Here is a 20,435-nt window from a genome sequence, read left to right as displayed (position 1 = left end):
CACACACACACACACCCTGATCTTTTCTCATGTATTCACTGTTTTGCTGAGTTTCTCGCGTCACTGCCAGACTTGCTCATCCCCGTCTCTCTGTCCCCTCTTATCAAATGACAGCTGTTCTGGCCTCAGAGGGAAGACGTCAGTGGATAAGCCTCAGGTAATTTCTAATGACGTTAAAATATCATCTGCAGAGACGAACCCGGGAATCTCTGCATTTTAAACCAAACCATCTGTGTTCTGCAGAGTAAAAGCCAAATCCAATAAAAGAAGGAACTTCTGAAAGCCACAAACAAAATCAGAGTTTTTTGATGTCAGTGTGTTTCTGACAAGCAACCACGAAATTAACAAATAATGATCATTAAATGCAAACTCTTCTTTATCTTCTTCATTTACTCCATTATCTATGTTAACATTAGCTAATATCCATTACATCTGCGCAACTTCTGCAATATTACATATATTTACTGTGCGTATATATTTTTTACTGTTATATATTTTTCTACCGTGAAATAGTACAAAGTTTCTGTATTTTATTTTTTATAACTTACTCATGTGCAATTAAAATTTTTGTTCTCACAATGCAGTATTTGTATTTTTTTATACTCTTTTGTATATAATGTACATATATACATCATTTTGTATCCGTTTTGTTGTCTATTTGTTCTTTTTCTGCCTCTTGTTTTTATTCTTGCGGCTGTAACAAGTACATTTTCCATCGCGTCAGATCAATAAAGTTTTATCTCTTAAAACCTCGGACAGTAGGTGACGAGAATTTTTCTTTTTTCGGGAAATCCAATTATTAGTGTTTATTCTCAGGAGGAAAGCTTGACCGAATCACATTTTCCTCAAGTTGAGTCAATCAAAAACTTTATTTCTAAGATTATTTTGTGAAATATAACATAGACTAACCATGTTCAGGGGGGTGTTTTCCTGTTCTGTTTCATTTTGCAGATATGATTCCTTATCAACACGTGAGCTTTTTTTTTTATTATTGATCATCTGAGAAGTCCATTGAGGACAGTTACTGTGTGAAGGCTTTCATGCCTTAATGTGAGCTGAGACTGAATGATAAAAGCCCCTCAGACTGCTCAAACTGTGTGACACCGGCCACTAAACGCCACAGATTAAATGACGCACTCATGCTTTTAGACTAAAGTGACGGCTGTGCAGCCATTTGTGCGGATTATAACCCGAGTCCCGCAAACTGTGACAACCATCTGTGACTGATGAGTTTACGAGCCCACCTGTGTCACTTCCTGTCACATGCTCACTGTGGATCTGCTGGAATCCGGGGATTGGTCGAGTGGTCAGGTACCAGACAGCATGGAGCACATCAGTAGCGTGGACCCGGTTATGATCTGTTTGGAAACAGAACAGTTGCATTAGTCGCCATGTACACCAGCAATAATACGCAATAGCTACTTAACTCATCCAATAATACACATGAACATCCTGGGATAAAACACAAAAATAACTTCTGAAGACTGCACAGTGTAACACTCACAGGGAATGTCCCTGTAGCCATTTTCCAGGGCACAGAAGTATGTCATGAACTCTCTCACAGGGATCTTGAAAATCTCAAACAGACACGTGTCCTGGAAAAGTGCGTACGTCACCTGTGGAAACACAAGCCGGCTTTACTGACACACCAATCAGAACCCGAGACAAGCAGCTGCATCGCTGACGTTGAGTGGAGAATTAAAATAACTTCATCATTATGCATCAACATGAAGTGTATTTACAGTTGCATTGCTGTACATCGGTGGCTCGACACTTATCTAGAACAGGTCTCTTTAGGAAACTGTAAATTTGATTGGCCATTATTTAAGTCTCCACCTGTATACTGTTTTCATTCTATGAACAACAGATATTTTTTAAAGGCCCTACAGGCTGTGCTGATCATTAAACCCACTTAACAGAACTGTTTGCCTTTTCTTAAGAGATTTATCAGAGGTGGACAGACCAACACACGCTGCTACAGCTACAGGACATGATTGGTTGCTGGTTGTACTAACATAACTGAGTATCCTTCCGGTCTTCCCTCCCGTTCTGTCCACCAGGTCAAAGATCTGGAAGTTCCAGGTGTTCATCCTCTCCATGACAGAGTCATGGTCCTCCAGCATAGGATCTAGTTTGAACTCCTGCTCACCCTGGAGACCATCACAAAATGCACAAATTGCAGAGATTAGCACAGACTGAAACAAGTTAGAAACCCGCACAAACATCCACTATGCAGAAAAATGAATTCTCACCCACAGACTACACTAATCAAAGAATATCTGTAAGATGTTTGAGGATCCAACTTTCAAAGAAACCACATGTCCAAGTCTTTATCAGTAAAAATAGAGTCCCTGTCTGCACATTCATGCTGTTGACAGAAGCCCTCTGATCAAGCACACCTCTGATTCCTGAGTCTGCTGGTCTGTGCTCGGGCTCTTCTCCTTCTCCTCCTCCTCCTCGTCACCCTGGTTTCCCGCAACGTCCAGCCTCCCGTCCCCGGACACCTCCACCTCCACGCTCTCCTCCCTGATCAGAGGCTCTCCTGCGTACTCCAGCCCCTCACCTGCTGCACGCACAAGGGCACAGTGATTGGACAGCCATGAGTATTTATGGATACAGGTACACCTGCATGAATCTTTTTTTTTTTTTTTTGTGTTGCTTTCATGTGTTTGAATTTTAAAGTGAATGAAATGAATACACTGCAGAAAGCATCAGAATTATACTGGAACAGAGTGGAGATGATATCTTTGGCTCATTTAAAAAAATATGACTTCCCTAAACTATCTATCTACGAGACATCTAAAATGATTTTCGATGTAAAAGTCAACATAAATGACATTTAATTCAAGTTTTATAATACAGTCCTTATTTGGAACAAGGCAAAGGTACGTGCGTGCATCAACCTGCATTTATGTTGGAGTCCAGCAGAGGGCAGCATTAACCCCCAAAAAGCTGTTTCTCCTTACAATAGAGCTGATCAAGATTGTCTGTGGCCACTTTTGCATGAAACTGTATCCTGTGCATTAAAGGTAAGTGTATGTACCTGAGCGCCTGCGTTGAGCCTCACTGCTGAATGGTTGGTGAGATTCCCCTGCATCACCGCTGGAAACTCCCTTGAGCATCTGACGACCACAGCTGGAATAGACAGAGACAACAATCATAGACAAGACCAGTTGCAGCGTTGTTATATCCACTAACATAAAAGACACAGTAGCCACTTCAGTCGTGCAGGTCTCACCTGGTGCACAGAGGGAAGGTGGAGCTCCGGAAGGCCTGCTGGAAATCAGGTGAGCTGAGGGTATAGCCCAAGGGCTTGTGCAGGTTCAGGTTGACACTCGGCTTTGTCAGGAAGTCAGCGGTGTCTGGGAACTCCACAGGTGGTCGAGTGACAAGGGACGATGAAGAACCTGTGCCTACGGGGAGAGGACCGTGGCTTGGCGAGGTGACTGGGCTCAGGCTCGGAGACGTGCCTGGAGAGGACGGAGGGAGTGCGGGAGCAGAGAGAGGCATGAGATTCAGTCAAAGCACGAGCAATTAATCAAAATGTAGTGTCTTTGGGACGTCTTACAGATAAGTCTCACCTGCTCTCCTGGGCCCTGCATGGTAGGTGAGGGTAACAGAGGAAGATCTCTGCTTGGGAATGGTGAGCAGGTTTGCATTGGGCCCATTAGGCAGACCTGGGCTGGAGCACAAAACACATATATTCAACACCTGCTCTGAAGCAGAACTTTTAACTCTTTGCATACTGCTTGAACAGATGAAACCCAGATTCCAGACAATGGTTTTACAAAGTGTTCCTGAGCCCATGTACTAACATCCTTTCTACAATCATGAATTCCCTATAGTAGTGAACCTCTCTCCATTATCGCTTGTGAACGACTGAGCCTTTCCAGGATGCCCCTTTCATACCCAATTATGATACTATCACCTGTTTCCAATGAGCCTGTTTACCTGTGGAATGTTCCAAACAGGTGTTTTTGGAGCATTCCACAACTTTCCCAGTCTTTAGTTGCTCCTGTCCCAAACTTTTTGAAACATGTTGCTGCTTCAGATTCAGTATAAGCAGATAGAAAATCAATGAAGCTGATGAGGTCAAACATTAAGTATATTGTTTTTGCATTGTTTTTAATTGAGTGTGTGTGAAAAAGGATTAGCAAATGATCAAATTCTGTGCCCTGCAATCGGCTGGCGACCAGTTCAGGGTGTACCCCGCCTCTCACCCATTGCCAGCTGGGATAGGCTCCAGCCCCCCGCAACCCCGAAAGGGATACGCGGGTATAGAAGATGAATGAATGAATGAATCAAATTCTGTATTATTTATTAACTTTTTAAGGTTGTGTAAGGAACACTCTGAAGCCTCATCTTGTGCACAAAGCACGACAGCACAAGGCTACACAATCCAAGTCAGTCATCGAAGATGTCAATTACAAAGAGAACATGATGATCTTCAACGAAGAGGCTCATCAGCCAACACAGCCGATCACCTACTGCCATCCTGTGGACACATATAGAAACTACACTCCAGCGTTCACAGCAAGTTTATTGCTCAGGTGAACTGAACACTGCGTAACCTGTTTCTTCTCGATGCGTGTGAACGACGGGTGTTATTCTTATTATAACGCAGTAAAACTCATTCTCTGATTGTGTGAAATGTGGATCTGAGACTTTGTTTTTACTCAGAGAAGAGACGACAGCGTGACACGTCAACAGCTCCTTCTGCTTTTGGTTTCTCTGCACAAGCAGAAACTCACACAGGGTTCACAGGTACATTCTGACGTCTGCATAAACACAATGAAAGGAAGTGACACGACACCACACGACACGACACAACACAACACAACACAACACAACACAACACAACACAACACAACACAACACAACACAACTTCTCGCCAGTTTGTGGATGACCCGAATGCATAATTTGTGCATTAGCTACTTAACTTTGTCCTTTCCAGTCTCACCCAAACAGCTTGAAAACAACAGTGGCAGCAGACCAAACCTGCAAGCAGCTGTTTTTTGTTCACGAGTCTAAATATGAACGTTACCTCCTCACAGTGTGGACAGTGACAAGTCCTAAAGATAAGAGAGTGGCATGTTTACAAAAGGGTAGAATAACTTTTGCTTTTTACGATCATTTATTGTTTCAAATCAGACAGACAGTACAACCAATGTTTTCTGTCCTGGCTATAAAAGTAACACCCAAGCAGAGGAAACATGAGGCGACTTGATGAGTAGAAAATCTTTGTTTAGTGATAAGACGACATAGCTGTGATATACTGCAGCATGATGTGGGTGTGTAGTGAGACGACGAGGGATGTAAAAGGACAGAAGGTAAACTGGAGGGAACAATATTATTATATAAACAAATCTGTCGTCTCTATTCAAAACCAAGCGTGATCCACATTTCACACCTGGTCCTTTCAATAAAACTGCATTATACACAGTTGACCTGGTTTCCTGTGAAGTGTACTATTTCTATTACTATTTTTATAATGACGCCGATTCTTTGCTTTTTTTTAGAACTCGCTAAGGCCCATTCATACCTCTTTTCAGAATGACCAAAAAAAACCATGACCACGCAGGTGCTGCTGGGCCTCCTGAGGAGGCCCAAGCTGGAGTTCAGTTGTATTATTCAGATCTCACAAGAACAGCCATTAATCTGAATCAAAGTCGGGCAGATTGAGGGCAAAGTATGGCCTTTGTGTGTGTGTACAGCTTGTGTTCGTACCTGGTCAAGTTGAGGTCAGGGTGGGGTCTCTTGCCATTGTTGCGTTCCCAGCGCGAAGAGGAGGAGTCGAGAGGAGGGAGAATGGAGCACGAGGAGGAGGTGGAGCTCCGCCTGGGCTGAGGGGTGGGGAGGCTGTTCCTGCTGCTCAAACCCTGATGGAGAGAGGAAGTCTTTCCAGTATAGATGTGTGTTTTATACACAGAGTCAAGATGCTGGTCATGTTCCACGAATAAAAAAAAGCTACGAGCATCCGTGAAGGAAGGCCGCGTTCAGACTGGCAACAGCACAAACACTTAGTCAGCGCCATGTGGAAACACAACATGTCGTCCAGCCAGTCAAACATGTGAATGGCGTCACTTTGCAATCCACAGTTTTACTGCTTGTGCCCACCTTAATGGTTTTCCTGTCGCTCCTCTCTGCGCAGTCCTCCACCTCGTCGCAGGGGTAGAACCCCGGGAAGGGGGTGAAGGGGTTGACCTTGGGCCGGCACGAGCCTGAGAATGTGCCCATGAGGCTGGAGACGCTGCGCAGTGCTGAGATGGTGTGCGGTGACAGAGACGAGTCCATCAGCAGGTCTGACACCAGGTTCCTGGCCTCGTTGATGACCGAAAGATCCACGCCGTTGCCACTCACTGCACCCTGCCATGTGCGGACAAAGGCACTGTCAGAGCACAACTTCCTTACTATCAATAAGCAGAAATTAGAAGGTTATTGAGGGAAAACCAGTGGCCTAGTATTTGTAGAATATGGTCATGAAGAATAAGGCATTATAAAGCTATTATGCTGCTTATAAGCATGCTCATAAGCAGCTAGTTAATGGTGAATATGTGTACCTTCATATAAAGTGGTACCCTAACTTCTTCTCCCACCTCATTAGTCAAGACTCTTGCACAATAGAAACAGTTACAAGGACAACTACAGTCTACTGGGAGGAAAACACACCACGTCCAGAGCCCAGATGAGCTGTGTGTAGCGCCATGCTAATACCTGAAGTGAGATCCTATAAATTGTTAAAGCAGTGTAGAACAAAATAGGTGTACTCTTTGCTTTTTTTGGGCAGGTTTCATGAGGGGAAATGTTCTGGCTGGCTTGACCCCATCTAACAGGAACAAATAGTGGTTTTTGGTCAGTTCGAGCTAAATTCTTCAATAGATTACACAAACAGTTCAAATAAAGTCTGAGTTAGATAGAATGTGGCATGACAATGACTCCAGGGTCACTGTAGGCCAGGTTTTACACAATGTGTATCTTGCCCCACCAAAAATACCACCAAAGGTGGCTTATAGACAGCCTCTGGTGGTGGGTATTATCGGTGTGTTATCTGAATGAATGAATGAACCGTGCACATGCACCTTCAACTCTCAAAACATGCGAGCTGAATGAAGGACAGTACTGACCTGATACTGCGGTTTGTACCAGTGTTTCAGATCCCAGTCCCACAAGATCATCTGAAAAACACAAGAGAGACACATCAGCTGTCAGTCAAAGCCCATCACTGCATGTGTGTTTGTGCATAACAGAGAAGATGAAATGTATTATACGTGGAGAGAGCCCAGGCTGTGACCTATGCTCCACTTTCAGCCCACTGTCTCATGACTTTTCAGTAAGGGCACTGGCAGGTCAGCAGCTAGCTGGTAACTGCTAGTCTTTTCTGCTTGTTATCTAAACACACAGTGTAGTAACAGTTTACATTAAGGATTTCCTGCGCCGCGTGATGCACTGTCTACTCCAGGTATGCTAACGCACACTGCCTCGCTCACAGCAGACGGAGGAGGCCTTTCACTGAAAGCAAAAGAAGAAAAGCAAACCACTAAAACCACCACAGTGCGTCGACAATGCAGCTATGAGATCTTATCTGGCTTCAACTACGTCAATCAGCAGCATTGCTACACTATCTGTTGGTAACCAAACAGGAGCTCTCACACGTTACAGCGGTGTGCAGTCAAAGTTGCTTCAGGTCGTGTAACACAAAGTTGCTGGACCTGAAATAGGCTAATCCGAAAGCTCAAGCATGAATACAAAACAAATGTGATAGAAATGAATTACTTACTATACAAATTAACTGTTTGTTACAGTCCAGTGATGCTTTTGCACTGATTTTCTTAACATGTATTTAAATTTTTCAGAGCACACTGAAGCACTGGAATCTATTACTTTAGACAGCACAACAACTGAAAACATTTCTGATAAACCTGACAAAATAACATTGATTTACATGTCCGCTCAGGCTTTAACGGGGAGAAATACAGAATCTTCTTTTAAAAAGCCACCATGCTGTGTCACCCCACACCACAAGGGGGAGAGACACAGAGGATAAAGCCCCGTCTGAGAAGCACCTCCACCGAACACGTGAACACACACCCTCATACTGTGTGTCCTTCTTCAGCCATAGATAGTCATCACATCGTCAGGAATAATCAAAGAACATCGTGTCGCATTCAAACATGTGAAAAGCATTTACACTGCAGCAACAACAACTTCAGTAAGACAGTATCATTTATTTAGTGAAATAAACTCACTTTATCAATTTTAATGTCAATTTTCAAGAGCTTGAAGGTTTTTAATCTAAAAAGAAAACTATTATAGCAACACATTTAAGTGGCAAAACTACTTTTCTACTAGTTTTTATTTTATTTTATACGTGTGTGTAATATATACAGTGCATGAGAGCTACAACTAAAGGTTGTTAAATAGATCAGTGGCTCCATCCCAGCTCCTCTAATCAGTAACCGTTTCATTGATCAAAGTGGGATGTTGGGTGTTTGTCATCAGCATCTGTACAATGCTGCCAAACATTTAATATGGCAAATAAGCCCTGCCATGGCAACCCGACATAGAGGCCGGCAAACAATGCTCCATACACCATGGCAACGGGATGGCGGGAGACGGCCGGAGGACAGAGTTGTTGGCCTTCTGCTTGTTTACGGAGAAACACAGACGGGCTGAAACGGAGAGGGAGACGGGTAAAAGCTGAAGGACAGGATGCCATTAAGGAGAAGATGGAGAGCAAAGGACAGAGGACTACAGGCAGAGATTAAAAGAAAGAAGTTGACACCACATACGATGTGCGCTGGGATTCATTTAACTCAACCTAAGGATCGTGTTTTGGTGACGATTCCATTTTCTACTGACCTGCTCGATCACACACCCAGTGACACACGCAATGTGTCGCGCAATATAGTATTACATTATGCTCTTTACCTCTGCACGATCTGTGCACAAACAGGTAAAAATGGCTCTCACATGGCACAGAAACAGGAAAAGCTGGTTAAATGGCCACTACCACCACCGCCGCCGCCACCGCCATTAAAGCGCGTGCCAAGCCACCGCTTATGCACAGTGAGGGCCTTCTGCAAGTGATGAGATTAAAATCTTTCAATGGACATAAGATATTTTGTTCAGTGATGTTATGAAAACATGTGTGCATGAGGGCAGAGACACACAGAGACACAACTCAGCTGCTGACACTGAAAGACACCTGTGCACACATGCATGCATGCAGACACACACACACACACACACACGCACGCACGCACGCACGCACACGCACACACACACACGCACACACGCACACCGCAAAACACTTTGCATTGTTTCTCACCTCTGAGACTTTCAGGTGCAAATGTGAAACAAAGTTCACTGAGGCACAAATACTTTGCACTTTCAGTATTTAAATCTACACACATATTCATACTTCTACTCAACTGCGCTGAATTTTTGATGTATCGAATATATGTGTGATGGCTTTAGTTACTAGTTACCTCGCAGACTAAGATTTGAGAATAAAGGAGTTATACTACCATTAAATTGCTGTTTGCATGTCAATCTAATAATACTAAATAATTCGCCTTGATTCTCCTTTTACTTCAATAAAATACTGAATGCATGACTTTTACTTCTAGTGGAGTATTTTTACATTGTAGCATTGCTACCTTTACTTCCACAATTTAGCTTAAAGGTTTGGGACGCAAATCTACATGATGTGATATAAATATGAATCACGATCATAAACCCAAACTACTATTTAAAATGAGGACTGTAAATATCCTGATTATGTGGGGACATTTTTGCAACAGCTAATTTACATAGAGAATATGAGGACATGTCTGCAGCAATCTCAGACTGCCCACCTGTTAAATACTTTCCCTACTACGCACATACTTTACTTGTGAACTTCACTTTACTGCGTACATAAAAACACAAAGGCACAGATGTAGCTCGTCTGTACATTCTGTGTAACACTGTGCGCACACCTACCAGTGCATGTGTATGGAGATAATTTATGGTGCAGGCATTTCCAGAATGTTAATAATTATATTTATGCACAGCTGCATGATCATGTAGATACAAAACAAACACGGAAAAAAAAAAAAAAAAAAACCACAATGCAACGTGCATTTAAAGGCACGGGAAAAATAAAGTACACATAAAAATAACACTTCACATAGACACACTTATTCAACATGGGACAAGTCGTAAATATTTCCTAACTGGGCTCAATAAACCCGTGCAAGCTATTAGATGGCCGGTTTGTTACACCTGCGTGTCATATTAGCTACGCTATGAGGTGCTAGAACTGATAAAAACATGCTAATAAGAGTGTGGGGGGACAGAGAAAAGATATCAATGGCAGGCAGGCAGGCGGGCAGGCGGGCAGGGCATTTGTATGGAGAGGAGCAGGGCACTGCTGACGTCAGTCTGCAGCGACACACACATACACACACCGTCAGCAGCCCTCTGCACATGCACACGCTGATAATGAGGACAGGGCTCTGGCTGTCAAGACACGCACAGGAGGAAAAGATGATACAGAGAGAGGAAGAGAAAGCACAGGCTGGCTCGAATCTTTTCAGCCCGTTCAGGAAAGAGAGCGAACCAGATGAGAGGTCTGAAGAGTGTGTGTGTGTGTGTGTGTGTGTGTGTGTCTGTGTCTGTGTGTGAGTATGTGTCCTGCTGGTCGCACATAGCTTGAGCTGCGAGTGTATGGCTGAGGCTGAAGCACGGAGCCGGAGCTCAGGCAGTGTTAGCTGATGGGAGGCCAGCAGCTGAGGCGGCTGAGGGAAGAAGCAGACTGGGATTAAAAAACCGTCTCTGAACTTTTGACCCAGACTGACTCACTACAAAGATGATTCCTCCACTCTAACGCACATAAAACAGAGCCATACTATCAAACACACTAGAGCTGCAACATTTTCTTTTTCCCACAAAGTGCCTTTTGTGTTAATATTGAGATTGATTTCAACAATCAAACAGAAATCCCTAAAAGTTGCATAAACTCTTTGCACGGTTGCACATTTCCAACTTATCACTGGTGATAACATTTTGTTTGGTAATAATGATTAAGAGTTAACCTGCCTCCACTTTCCTTACAGGTTGTCTCTGATAAACACACAAAAGGTTATGAAAAAAGAAAACAAGTGCAACAGTGAACTTACATTAACCCCATATCAAAGATGAGGAAGTTACTGACAACCAAGGTCAAACAACTTCAATTATATGGAAGTGGTTAAGATATCTTTAAGTGACAAGAAGACTGGGACTGATACACTCCGCTAAACACACCAAGTGAAAACAAAACTAAAAGGTGTGACATCAGTGATGGACAGAGTGCGAGAGTCGTGTGTTTGTGAGCCTGAAAGCAGTGAACAACATGCTAACAGTGGTGCCTCTTTAACATCCAGCAGCATTACTGGAGCTCAACATTAACAGGGTTTGTGGTCATTACCCAAAATAAAATAAAGCTTAATACACAACAAGGACACGTGACCACTTATTTTTGGCACGATGCCTCCCAGCAAAATGACAGTGGAAATAAAAATACGAGCCTGATTTTAAAAAAAGTTCGGAAACTTAAATAAAACCGAATGTGACAATTATCTTAAACATATACTCAAGTTTTCAACTCAAACTTCTGTTTCACCACAATATATCAAAGAAATACTTAAAACGTAGCTAGCATTGTAGCAACGCTGCACGAGGTACGCCATCATGCCCATTAATTGCTCGATATGAGACAAAAAGTACGACCCGACTCAGCAGTTGGCCGCGAACGTTGGGGAGAGACGCAGCACTTCCTCCCTCTGCAAGCAGCCAGACGATCTACAGGACCAAAGACTTGTAAAAATCTTTTTGCATCTGTGTTGCTTGGCTCACCACCAGCCCACGGGTCAGCAGGCCCGACGGGAAGACTCACGGTCCTCCAGATGGCTGGCCCGCCAATGGCCGTCACTGGTGTTGTCAGGGCAACCTGGCAGGACCATGGAAAATTCTTTGACTGGGGAAAGGAGCTCGTGCAAAATGTCATCCCTCTCTTTCACACTCATCTACCACTTCACTGGACCGGTGTTGCTCGGCCCTGCAAAAGCCAGCATCTGGAGTGCTTCTACGGCGAGATCTGCCTCTTTTACACTCCGTGGTATTTGACCTATTTGACACCAATCCACTGAATTTAAAAAAAAACAAACACAACCAAAGAAATGTTAAGAATTCCAACCATCCGAGGCACGAACGAGCTGTTTCATATCTCGTTAGTCTGGTTGCAAAAATAGTTCGCCGCGCACACGCATGCACACGAAGGAGCAACTTAAACAAAGAAATTAAACCCGCTGTTGTACTATCACAACTGTAAAACTCACATTTTTTCAGTGTCATCTCAATACATGTACAACGATAACATTTCATTAGCTGCCGCAGCCTTTTTCTACAGCACGTTGCCCCTTAAAGCCCCTCGCTGTGTCGATTGTCAGACACAACAGTAAACAACTGGCCCCTCAGCTTTAAAGTCCCCATCTCAACCCGAGAGAAACTACACCACCGATTTCACCCAATAAAGTAAAATGTTTCTAAATGGTGCTGAAGATTTTCATGGTGGAAAATTTTCTGGGTATTTACAGAAGCCAGCTCAACGGGGAGACGTCATGAGGAGCACGAAACAGGCTTGGGATCCCGTCACGCGGCTGAGGCGCTGTACTTGTCAGGAATTGGTGTTTGTTTACATACAGAGCAGCAATTTTCAGCAAAAATGTGCAGTGATCAATCAGAAGATGCTGAGGTAAAGACAGCAAACGGTGCGGCGGAAAGCATCAAGTATCAAACACTGAAGGCTTCCACACTGTGTTTTATGTGCTGTATCATGTTTGCCCCGAGCGAAGCACAACTTAAACTGGCAGATTTTTAAAGGGAGTTCTGGAACTTCCTGTTTGAGGAAAGGCACATGTTGGGGCCTTTCCCAGTTACAGTTTACTGTTAACAAAAGCTGTTAAAGCTGCAAACCTATTTTTAAGTTGATCAGTGATGCTTGTTTGCCTTCTGTCACTGACCTAAAGCCTAATTCTATTCAGTTAAAAATAAACACCGACTTCATTCAGACATCAACAAGACCACCTTCACAAACATGACAGGTGCATTTCTCCTTAATCATGGCGAGTGAAAGCCAACATTTCTCTGCAGTACTCTCTGATATCACCTAATAAATATTTTAATGAGCCAACTTGTTTGAAGCATGTTGCTGAATCAAATTCAGAACAAGCAGATATTTACAAAAATGAATGAAGCTGATTAGCAAATGATTCCACTCTGTTTTCTGTTTCTTTTTTAGAATCGGAGTTGTAATATCAATTGCTAATCACATGCCATGTGATACTTTAAGAAAAGCTGATCTGCAGCACAATGTAGCTCAGGTCACTGGCCAGGCAACAACAATCCAGTGTGCAGTAGTTGTATGGCATTAGGTTACTTGACACCATATGCTACATGAGGCTAACAAGGTAGCAACGCTGCATCGACGGCGGAGGAGCTACGCACAGAGGGAGCACGGACTCTCCCATCTGAAAAAGAGTGTTGAACGAAGAACTAAGAGGACAGATGAGCACAGCTTTTGGTATTTTGCTCCTCTTAGTGTCATTATAGACAGCTGATCTGTGTCAGTGGCACAGACATGTTTCATTAAACCACCCACAAAATTGCATTCATAAAACTATTTCACATTGTCTGCTGGTGAATTTTCACCCTATGACACGATCGCTCAGAGCTGCTATGATACAGTGTGAAATCAGTTCCCTAGAAAATGGAGAAAACTCCATTTGTTTCCTCTTCACATCCCAGCATCATGTCACATTACATGAGGACAGCATGCTTATTGCCAACCTGTGAAGTAAACAAACACTGGGTGATTGCCATCTTGTAATACAGGCTTTGAAAACTTCTTCTAGGTTCATGCCTTCATCCACAAAATAAGACACACCCAGCTCAAGGTCATAAAACCACCTTTGTCACAATGCAAGACACAGAGACACAACTTTCCTAATCCCGCCTGGCCTTTGTCTCTCTCCAGCAGCCATAGCTGTTGTTCTTAGTGTGAAGGGTTTTCTGGATTGTATACATGTAGATAGTCAGCAGAGAGTAAAGAGCATTTAAATACAGGCAACTAGTCCTCAGTAAGAAAACTGTGGTGGCATTAAATCACATGCAAGACAAAGCAGCATAATGAGACTTTTTGTGATAAGTGAGATCTGGAGAAATGCAACAAGATCAAGGTTATGTTCATCTGTTCAACTAAATCTGACGAAAGCTCGCAAGACCATTTGATCTCAGGACTAAATCTAAAAACAGCTGCAGGATTTTTGAAAAAAAAACAAACAATTAATCAGCTAAAACATTAATTTAACATCCTAGCCTGTCTGGTTCACGTCAGCAAAGGTTGCAGCAGGACGAGAGGCCTACACAGCTCTCTCATCTTCTATCTCAGGGGCGTAGCGAGTGGTTTTACTATGCCGTTTTGTTTACATGAGTCAGGAGAAGCATAGCACACAGCCTATAGAAAACGCCCACTAACTCCTTTGAAGCATGGACGATAGCAGTTGCTGTCTGCTTCCTGGCTGCTGTGAATTTGTCAGCCAGCTGTGTCCCCAGAAAAAAAGCAAATGGACCAGAACAAAGCTGACCAAAAAAAAAAAAAAAAAAAAAAACTGAGTGGAAGAGTTACAACTGTGCACCATGAACCTTTTGATAAGTGGCATGAACATTATTTGTGCTAAACAAAGTTTGATGGCGCTCCTTCCCAATTATTTCGTCAAGGGTGTCAGACCGGACAAGTCCAGCGGACATGGAGCTGAGAGGTGAGCGTCTACTGAAAGTCTGATTTCAGCTCCCAAAGCTTGTTTTGAGGGAGGCGGAAATCATGGGTTGCGGTGAAAACACTTGGAGGCTCACTCAGGCTGCAGGTGTGTCCTCGTTTCAGGAGAAAGCACGGAAGATACTCAAAGGTCCCAGCAGACCCACCACATTGTTGTATTCACTGGATCCCTCAGCTGACCTTGGATCACTTTAGCATCCTCCAGAAAGAGAAGAAGGCCAAGAATATAGATAATCTGATCAGGATGAGCTGTATCGATTGAACAAAGCTTCAGACTAATCATCACTTTTTTTTTACTTTTACTTTTGAAAATTGGATTTTATTATTTTTTCACCTTTTAAAAGAGGTAAGCTGTTTTCATTGTAAATCAAACCAGCTACCACAGTTGGGTTCACACATATTTAACAGTTAGTGTGACGCACAAGAAATGAGCCATTTATACCCATCTATTCATTTTACTTAACCTTTTGAGGTCACTTGTGGTTCTCGGCATTGAATAGACTGTTTCCATGATAAAGTACTTTATCTTTGTTTGGGTGCATTGTGTTGTAGAAAATGCTTTAAAAGATCAACACATGGGACAAGCAACAAGATTGAGCAATAAGATTGTCAGCACCTTCTGTTACAGCTGTTGGAAAGGAAAGCATTGTTAAAGAAGAAAAAAAAAAAAAGGAACTCAACCTGCCACAACAAAAGTTTGAGACGTCATGCGCTCCAAGATGCTTATCAATGCAGATGATGACTCAAAGGATTCCAGAGTCCGTTCTGGACTGACCTGGAAGTCTGTCAGCAAAGCATTCTTATTACCAGTGAGCTCACAAGAGGAATTTATCACAGACACTTCATAAAAAACCCTTTCTGCACACCATCTCTTCAGGTGTGCTGCTTGTGGGTGACGTTAAAGGGAGACTGTGTAACTTTTTGAAAGAAGAAATAGTGACTGACAAATGAAAAAGTTGAAAATAGAAGCAACAAAACACGCCCTTCGACTCAAAACACTGAGGGAGTCTATGATCTGGTATGACCCGTAGCTTATGGTGGCTAATGTTAGCTAATGTTAGCAAACCTTAAATAGATTTTGTTGTGTACTATTCTGATATTGGCACTTATGGCTACAGCAGCCACTGTTCCTCCGAAAGGCTCATCTGCAGGGACAGTTCAGAGGTTTTGACATGAGGTACTCTAAGTAGGGGTGTGCCATATCATTCACAATGACATGATAGCAAAAATGAATGTCGTGACAATGGCAGTATTCCGACTTCATGCCGTTTCACACATGACTGAAAGCAAAGGGAGCATTGCCACAGGCTCCACGGTGGAGGAGTCAGTTCCAGAAAGGGGAGCGACGACTGTAGTGTGGAAGCGGTTTGGTTACTGTTGCAACGAAAGGGTGATAGATAAATTTAGTTCACCATCTCAAGCAGAAGCACCCGGTTGAGTGCGAGGAGAGCCAAAAATCACACAAGGAGAGCTCAGCAGCTATTCTGAGATCTGAACCGAGCAGACAAACTCAACATAGCATCGCCGAACCTTTGGCAGTGTGCTCTGTATTTTGTCGTATTGTTGCGCACAAATAATCTGAAATATCGTGATATTATTTTAGGGTTGTATCAACCAGTCCGACTAACAGTGATACTGACAAGAAAACATGCAAGAAAGCATGCAAAGCCATTCCATCAAAGCTCACAACACCAGGTCTGATTTTTGATAAAACACTGGTTAATCACTCAGCTCTATCTCCTCAGGTTAAAAAAAGCAGAGAAGAAGAAGTTCTCAGACCGCCTCACAGAGGAGTCACAGCACACTCCTGGGAGATTTGCATTGCTTCACACTGCGTCCCAGCCACGAAGCGAACAATGAAAACAGAAATGGAATCAGCCACAGCGCCCAAAAAAAAAAATGACAGCAGAGCGCGCCGAGCCTCATACATGAACACCAGTGGGAGGAAAGCCAAAGAGGTCATGATGGAGCCTTTTCTGCAGAAATGGGGCAGCAGCAACTTGGCGTCTGCCATGCTTGATGTGCAGGAGAAGCAGCACGAACGGCAGAGAAAAGCTGGATGCGTCTGTGCAGCGCGAAAACACAGAAGCACTCATTTTCCAGCAAGACATTATCTAATTTAAAAGACCTGTTCTGTTTTTCCTAATTCATGCAACTTTAGCTTTGTCTTTCTCCTAAAACTCCAGCAGAATTATGAAGCAATATTAGCATTTTAAAGCATAATCTTTCAGCCGGGTAGCTCTAATGATAATTTAAGTTAAATGTGTGACGTTCTGGTGATGCTGACTGTTGATCATTAACTCAGCCCTCTCATAGACAACAAATATAACAGCCATAACAAAGAGACATGTCTGCTATCACACCCCGGTGACTTTGGAGGAGCGGAGAGGTGAGAGACGAGGTGTTTTGTGTTGACGAGACATGTGTGGCTGAACAAGACACAAACTGTCAGCATTGACTCACGCAGATTAAGTGAGTCAATCCGAGTAAGGTCAACCCTCGTACGTCAATGATGAACTTTTTCCCCACAATGGTGTGTTTCATGCTCAAACGGCCTATAACTTTTTGATTGTACTCAACACCAAAACTCAGTGGGCAGCTGCCAATGCTGGCAAAACACAGCCTGCACAACACTTGCAGTGTTTCTAAGACCTACAAAACCATAAAAAGAAAAACAGGTGAAACTGTTTTTAGACCTTTTCTTTTAATTCCGGTACGTAGTAAATCAGAAATGCTGAAAAAAATATTTGGAATTGTACAAACTGAGTAGAAGGTAGCGAACATTTACTCAGGATTTGTTTGGACATGCTGTTTGAATCGGTGTCCCTTACATTCACAGCTAAGCTGCTGCTCAGATATATATACTGCGGGTTCACTGCAGGTCTTAAGTGTCCATGTAGGACACAAATATTTAAAATGTGTATTTATTAAGAGTGTTCAGCTGTGCCATAAATGACATTTAAATTGCTGACTGCAAACAGGCCGTCCTCGACGTGAGCTTCAGATCAAGTAAAACGAGATTAGAATTTGCCCTTTTTACAACTCACAGGACGACAATTTTACACAACAAAACCACGCAAAGGGATTTAATCCGTGCTTGACTTTGGCACCACATTTACTGGAAACCATTCAGTAAATCATGCCCCTATAAATAGTTGCAGGCAGTCTGCAGCGCAAGCTATGTATGCACGTTCCATTTTATCTGAGCTTAAATTTTCTGTCGACCTGGAACGCAGCAATTCACGGCTATCACAAGAGACTGGCAAGAATATAGGCACGTATGACCTTTGGAGAGTGGTGGCACAGAGCCCAAGTGTAAATACTCTGAATAGTACTTCTCAAAGTCCTTTCTGCTGACATTGATTTGCTGATCTGCAGGTTCATATAAATATCCCCGGTTTACCCAGTGTTAACACAAGTAATTATTAAAAGCACCACCGACCTTGTGACGCACAGAATGTACTATCGGAGCCTGACAAGGGCTTCATATGTCATCAAAAACATTTAAGCAGCTGTTTATTAAGTTACAATAAGTAACCAGATCTGCCCCCGACTGCTCTCTCTGTTTTGCTTGCCTTTTCTTGCAGCTGTATTTCCCTCTTCCTATATTAGCAAAAAGGCTGGTTTTAAAGTTTTCAAAGACTCGATATATGCCAGGGGACAAAGGTGATCTCAGCACCAGTGTTTTCTGCTGAAACTGTGCCCATGCAGCCCGAGATCTGCCGGCTTTACTGTCCAAGGCAAGAATCTTGCATCCTGCACAGATGGAGGTGTCATACAAGTCTCTGGCTGCACGGCTTTTTGTCTGCGCGTACGTTTCACAACCATTCACAGGCACATGGGATCTTGCACTAATAATAATAATTAAAAACTCGGCCCGTATAGCACCTTTCATACAAGAGCTGCAGCTCGAAGTGTTTACAGCAGAGACATGGCATGCACCAAGTGCTTCATGTTAAAGAAAGTCTGAATGAACATAAAAACAGGGATAGAAAATGAATGGGAAATAAGGTGAAGAATGAAACTTATTCTATAATAATGGTAAAAATAAGACAGGGGGTAAAAAAAATCAGCATGAAATAAGATAAGATCAGCAAAAATAAGGATGAAGAAGAACACAGATCTTACTGACTGTCATTTTACTCCCAATTGCTTGAAACTCTAATGCCATGTTTAGACCAACAACAGCACTGTGTCAAAAACTGCAGCCTCCTCATTCATTTCAGTGGGTCGGGCACAAACAACACAGGGCAGCCCGGTGAAAACGCTGAACCCGGCTCCACTTTGACAACAATCCAATGTGACGTCATACAGCAACACACCGACTTCTGCAATCGAACATGTGCGAGCGCACATTCCAGGTAGATTACTTTGCAATGCGGACAGCATACTTCTGGCGTGTACGTCACAATAGTCTATCATATCATAGTCTTATCACCTGCCGTCTGGTGTTTTGGCATCTGATAGGCCTTCAGTATGTTAACACGGAGCCAATCTGATAGCAGCGTGGCTACAATCTGTTACATGAATAGGACGGCGATTTGCTGTGACATTTCACTTCACGTTCTGATTCTTCTAAACCTTCAGTATATAAGTGGTCATGGCAGCTGCACCACGTTTTCTGTGCTGAGCCTTCATTGAAAAAGACAGGCGGGGAACATGTTGGACGTGCTGATAGGCTACACGCCAAGCTGTTAATTCATGTAGAATTCAGCGCTGAAGTGATTAGGTGATTAACAGGAAACAAATGGGCAACTTTTTTCCGAATCAATTCATTGTTGAAGTCATTTCTCAAGCAAAAATGCCAAACACTCACACCGACTTGTCAAATGTGAAATGTATGTAAATCAAACGACCCCTGTTATGTCACAGAAAAACAGAAACTGTTGTGTTATTGTGGTCTTTATAAGCTCAAGTGTGTCAGATATTATGACATTCTGAAAAGCTGCATATTCTAACTGCGTCTTACTATCAAAGTGCAAACATGTTATGTACGTCCTTCACACGCAACCTTTTTTGACCACTGTGGAGCCCGACACCAAGCTATAGTTTGGAGGCAGGGAGGCCTGAGTACAACAGGAAGGTTATACCTGATATGGACATGAGAGCTCGATGAGGGAGGCTCGAAGCCTTGTAAGGGAACATCTGGTTTTATCATGGAATCAGAGCAGGCTCCTCTCATAAACACAACCTAACGCCTGAGCCCTGGAGCTCTGGCCAATAACAAGCATGTGAACACAAACGCCATCCATCAGAGCCGAGTGGTGGGAGGAGGAGGAGGAGTTAACAGGGAAGTATAGACAGACACAAAGAACAGTGAGAAAACACTACAACAGAAATTGTGTGTTAAGTAAATCATTTACAAGTAAGTGACGAACGCTGGCTGTGGGCTGCGTCTCATTTCTACACTACGTATCACGTTCACAAAGCTGCAATTAAAGCGGAGGTGACAGCAGGGTTAAATCAAAAACAGCTGAAGAAGCTTACAGCTGTACACTTGTCAAGTTGAAGGTAAATGTAATGGACCACTCTGACGAGCCTCAACATCTGTCTGTCTAGTTGTTGCTCAACATA

The 20,435-nt window shown here is 43.1% G+C and overlaps 1 protein-coding gene across 2 annotated transcripts in view; it reads right to left on the bottom strand.

Moving 5' to 3' along the window:
- The window catches only part of pde3b (phosphodiesterase 3B), a 42,920-nt gene that overhangs the window by 6,604 nt on the left and 15,881 nt on the right, over positions 1-20,435 (bottom strand). The window contains exons 2-11 of one of the 2 annotated variants that reach the window (XM_076728889.1): positions 7,126-7,176; positions 6,119-6,367; positions 5,729-5,880; positions 3,582-3,682; positions 3,239-3,470; positions 3,044-3,135; positions 2,400-2,566; positions 2,016-2,150; positions 1,505-1,616; positions 1,245-1,358 (exon numbers count right to left, since the gene is read on the bottom strand). In XM_076728889.1, the coding sequence (XP_076585004.1) occupies positions 1,245-1,358; positions 1,505-1,616; positions 2,016-2,150; positions 2,400-2,566; positions 3,044-3,135; positions 3,239-3,470; positions 3,582-3,682; positions 5,729-5,880; positions 6,119-6,367; positions 7,126-7,176 (1,405 nt within the window). The remainder of the gene's footprint in view (positions 1-1,244; positions 1,359-1,504; positions 1,617-2,015; positions 2,151-2,399; positions 2,567-3,043; positions 3,136-3,238; positions 3,471-3,581; positions 3,683-5,728; positions 5,881-6,118; positions 6,368-7,125; positions 7,177-20,435) is intronic. The other variant, XM_076728899.1, reaches the window with a different exon arrangement.

The sequence above is a fragment of the Chaetodon auriga genome, chromosome 1 (assembly GCF_051107435.1).
Source record: "Chaetodon auriga isolate fChaAug3 chromosome 1, fChaAug3.hap1, whole genome shotgun sequence".
Taxonomy (NCBI): Eukaryota; Metazoa; Chordata; class Actinopteri; order Chaetodontiformes; family Chaetodontidae; genus Chaetodon; species Chaetodon auriga.
This window is presented reverse-complemented; position numbering and strand designations above follow the sequence as displayed.